Source organism: Galeopterus variegatus, unplaced genomic scaffold (assembly GCF_000696425.1).
Source record: "Galeopterus variegatus unplaced genomic scaffold, G_variegatus-3.0.2 Scaffold490, whole genome shotgun sequence".
Classification (NCBI taxonomy): Eukaryota; Metazoa; Chordata; class Mammalia; order Dermoptera; family Cynocephalidae; genus Galeopterus; species Galeopterus variegatus.
The window spans coordinates 297,462-302,181 of NW_007726601.1; the positions used below are offsets into that span (position 1 = coordinate 297,462).

At 48.1% G+C, this 4,720-nt stretch overlaps 1 protein-coding gene across 2 annotated transcripts in view; it reads left to right on the plus strand.

Moving 5' to 3' along the window:
- Positions 1 to 3,314, plus strand: part of MYC (v-myc avian myelocytomatosis viral oncogene homolog) — a 5,407-nt gene extending 2,093 nt beyond the window's left edge. Inside the window, exons 2-3 of one of the 2 annotated variants that reach the window (XM_008569392.1) lie at positions 360 to 1,131; positions 2,226 to 3,314. In XM_008569392.1, coding sequence (XP_008567614.1) covers positions 375 to 1,131; positions 2,226 to 2,788 — 1,320 coding nt within the window. In that variant the 5' untranslated portion in view covers positions 360 to 374 and the 3' untranslated portion in view covers positions 2,789 to 3,314. The remainder of the gene's footprint in view (positions 1 to 359; positions 1,132 to 2,225) is intronic. The other variant, XM_008569393.1, reaches the window with a different exon arrangement.
- Positions 3,315 to 4,720: the final 1,406 nt, after the last annotated feature.

Consider the following 4,720-nt stretch of genomic DNA (forward strand, 5'->3'; position numbering starts at 1 on the left):
CCGCCTCCCGCGGCCTCTGAAGGAGGACTAGGCCGATTGCGATTCCTCGGCGGCGGCGCCGGCCGCGGGGCTCACTCCCGGGCTTCGCGCTGCGGGCTCCCGGGGGGCGGGGCTCGGCGAGCTCTCCGCCGCGGGGTCACCAAGTGAGTGTCCGAGATACCGGGGGGTCGCCTGAAGAGAGTGAAAGGGTGTCTTTTTTTGTACCTCCACCCCCACCCCACCCAGCCCCTTTTGGGAATTGCGCTGGATGCGCTGGAAGGGGAGTGGTTCGGTACTGCAGTGCGCGCTGCGCTGCGCTGGGTTTTGGCAACAAGAACCCGGTGACTCAAGACTGCGCCCCCTTTGTGTGCCCCCTTTAGCAGGCTGCCGCGACGATGCCCCTCAACGTCAGTTTCGCCAACAGAAACTATGACCTAGACTACGACTCGGTGCAGCCTTATTTCTACTGCGACGAGGAGGAAAACTTCTACCAGCAGCAGCAGCAGAGCGAGCTGCAGCCGCCGGCGCCCAGCGAGGATATCTGGAAGAAATTCGAGCTGCTGCCCACCCCGCCCCTGTCCCCAAGCCGTCGCTCCGGGCTCTGCTCGCCCTCCTACGTTGCTGTCGCGTCCTTCTCCCCCAGGGGAGATGATGACGGCGGCGGCGGCAGCTTCTCCACGGCCGACCAGCTGGAGATGGTGACCGAGCTGCTGGGAGGAGACATGGTGAACCAGAGCTTCATCTGCGACCCGGACGACGAGACCTTCATTAAAAACATCATCATCCAAGACTGTATGTGGAGCGGGTTCTCGGCCGCTGCCAAGCTGGTCTCAGAGAAGCTGGCCTCCTACCAAGCTGCGCGCAAAGACAGCAGCAGCCCGAGCCCCGCGCGCGGGCACGGCGGCTGCTCCACCTCCAGCCTGTACCTGCAGGACCTGAGCGCCGCCGCCTCCGAGTGCATCGACCCCTCGGTGGTCTTCCCCTACCCGCTCAACGACAGCAGCTCGCCCAAGCCCTGCGCCTCACCCGACTCTGCCGCCTTCTCCCCGTCCTCGGACTCTCTGCTGTCCTCGACCGAATCCTCTCCGCAGGCCAGCCCCGAGCCCCTGACACTCCACGAGGAGACACCACCCACCACCAGCAGCGACTCTGGTAAGCTGGGCCCCTGCAGGCCTGTCAAAACGGGGCGGCCGGGTATCTTTCCTGTTCTCATGGACGGCTGATTCAATTGGCCACTTCAATCAACCCTGCCTTTCTCTTTTCTTATATTTGGAAGGAGAAATGGCGGCCCTGGAAGGATCTGGGAGCTTATCATTTCTGGAACCCTGGGCTTTAGAGTTCACTCCCATCCCTTCCCCTTAGACTGCTCTAGTTGCCACCCCCTCCCTTCCCTCCCACCCCTCAGGAATTTCATTGGGATTTTTAAATCTTCTGGCTTATCTTGCAACTCAATCCACTCCTTTTTACCTCTTTTAAGCATTTTAATTGCCCTGAGGGGAGGGGGGAGGTGAATGAGGATAAGAGAGGATTGATCTCTAGGAGAGAGAATGAATTGCCTCCCTCTTCCTTAACTTCCACGAAGTGATGGGAATTTAATGGGTTAGGCATCTACAGAAATGAGGAGGGCTGCGGACAGAAGCAGGGCGGTCTTCTACCTGAGTGCCAGGAGCAGTGAAAGTGCCCAAGAGTGGATGGGCTGTGGAGCTGGGAGTTTTTCAGCCCATTTTGAGCACTTAAAAGCAAATTCTTGTCAAAATTGGGCTTTTTCTCCCCCTTCCCCGCCTTCCAGGGCTTTTGGCAAAGGTGCAAGATTTTTTTTTTTTCTTATTGTATTTCCAGTAAAATAGGGAGTCTCTAAAGTCATACCAAAAGATCTGCAGCTATTATTCACAACACCTAATGGGTTCTTGGTAAAGTCCCTTAAAAATAGGAGGTGCTTGGGAATATGCTTTGCTTTGGGTGTGTCCAAAGCCTCATTAAGTCTTAGGTAAGAATTGGCATCAATGTCATATCCTGGTAAATTGTAATTTTCTTGTCTGTGCCATAACCCCAGCTGTCATTCTCCTTTTATGAGACTCTGCCTTTATGGGAAGAAGAGATGGGATAGTTGGCTAGGTTTGGTTCTTTTAGGGGGTAACTTTGTCCAGAGTCCCATGCCTTACTTTTGCATAGTATTAATTAATCTGGTCATTGATTGTTTTAAGGAAACATTGCTAATCAAGTGATTTCTATGTCCTTTCTTAAAGAGGAAGAACAAGAGGATGAGGAAGAAATTGATGTCGTTTCTGTGGAAAAGAGGCAGCCCCCTCCCAAAAGGTCAGAATCGGGGTCACCTTCTGCTGGAGGCCACAGCAAACCTCCTCACAGCCCACTGGTCCTCAAGAGGTGCCACGTCTCCACCCATCAGCACAATTATGCAGCACCCCCCTCCACTAGGAAGGACTATCCGGCTGCCAAGAGAGCTAAGTTGGACAGTGGCAGAGTCCTGAAACAGATAAGCAACAACCGAAAATGTGCCAGTCCCAGGTCCTCGGACACAGAGGAGAATGACAAGAGGCGGACACACAACGTCTTGGAACGCCAAAGGAGAAACGAGCTGAAACGAAGCTTTTTTGCCCTGCGTGACCAGATCCCAGAGTTGGAAAACAATGAAAAGGCCCCCAAAGTAGTTATCCTTAAAAAAGCCACAGCATACATCCTGTCTGTCCAAGCAGAGGAGCAAAAACTTATTTCAGAAAAGGACTTGTTGCGGAAGCGGCGAGAACAGTTGAAACACAAACTTGAACAGCTGCGGAACTCTTGTGCCTAAATTGACCTTTTGGAGGGAGGAACTGGAATCGCTGGTGAATTCTCATATTCTCACTTGTTACAAAGGCAAGTAAGGAAAAGAGTTCCTTCCACAGAACTGCAGCAATTCATTACCTATGAACTTCATTCAGATGCATGATGAAATGCAACCTCACAACCTTGGCTGGATCTTGGGACTGAAAGATTTAGCCATAATGTAAACTGCCTCAAATAGGACATTGGGCATAAAAGAACTTTTTTTATGCCCGCCATGTTTTGTTTTGTTTTGTTTTGTTTTCCTTTAACAGATTTGTATTTAAGAATTGTTTTTAAAAATCTTAAAGTTTAACAATAGTCTTGTGTAAATATGGACATTAAATGTAAATAACTTTAATAAGACATTTATACCAGTTATACGAGATTGCAAACAATGTATTATAATGCATAATTTTTTTTATTTAAGTACATTTTCCTTTTTAAAGTTGATTTTCTATTGTTTTTAGAAAAAATAAAATACATGGCGAATATATAATTAAGCCAAATCTTAAGTTGTGAGTGTTTTGTTTCTTTACTTCTCCAAACCCCCAACATTTCTTTTTCATCAATCACAGAGTTTGACCATTAAGGGTGAGCGTACAAGGATGAGAAAAAAGTTATTTTAAGAAAGGCAAGGGGTTTTCTTTGTTAAAATGGGTCTCTGGGGGGTTTAAGGTCTTTAAGTTCTCAGGGTTATAAGATGCTTCCTGGAGATTGTGATAAGAGCCAGAGTTGATAGTTAAAAGAAGGAAAGGGCAGAAGGCTGGCTAGAAGGTTGGAGGTAGGGAAAGGAGAGGCAAAAGGTTAGAGATAACAGTTAAGTATACAAAGAGGGATAGGCCTGGGGGTTGAGAGGAGCTTGAAGAAGGAACGCCTTTCAGTTTAGTTAACCCATGCCATTCCCTGCTCCAGTCAAGCCCAGGGACTCTGCCCAGTGGAAGAATTAAGGGAAGGGACGGGACCCATCAGGTGCCAGCCCCTTTTCGGGGGTTATCTCATAAGCCACAGAGGAGCTCTGGGAGTAATGTTACTATTAACCCTACTTTACAAGCAAGGAAATATAAAACCTCAGAAGGGTTATGTAACATATCTGTACCCATACAGATACCAAAAAGCAGAATCCAGATCCCATGTTCGTTAAACACAACCCTGCACTACATGCCTTAGCTCATCTTGCGTCTAAGTTGCTGAGGTCAAGAATGCTTTTGGTTTGGGGCCCAGTAAACTGACTCAAGTAACAACAATACTAAACTTTATTTACACGCTGGGCACTCTTCCAAGTGTTTTACTTGTGACTCCACAGCAACCCCATGAAGGAGGTACTGTTAATTTCCCTATATCACAGAGTGGGAAATAGGCACAGAGAAACTCGTCTATGCACCCAAGTTCCACTGATAAAGAAAGAATAGAGCTGGGATTCCATCCCAGGCTGTTGAATCTTACCCTGCCCTCAATGGCTTCCCCAACATGCCAGTAGGAACAAGCCTGCCGCTCATGAGAAGAGGAGTCACAGTCCAGTGGGTGATGTACTTTAAGTTTCAACATATAGGCCCATTCAGACACCAGTTCCCCTTTTTTGTTTATTTTGTTTTGTTTTTTATTTTGTTATTCATTGTTTAATTTTTCCTTTCACATTGAGAAATCCACGGCTCCTTCACTCCTACCTAGCCATTTGCAAAATCAGATTCACTGGTTGCTCCTGGCAAGAAGCCAGTTTGGAAATGCTACTGTTCAGATCATGAAGTAAAACACGCTTAGTCTTTGTCATGTGAGTCATTATTTTAGAAACTACAAACCTCTCCTTCCAATCTCTTCCACACACTCATGACACATGCTCATCATTAGTCCATGAAAGGCATTTTTGGATAAATGTATTAAGCATAAGCCTCTGAAAACCCATTTTACCGACCAGAAACTA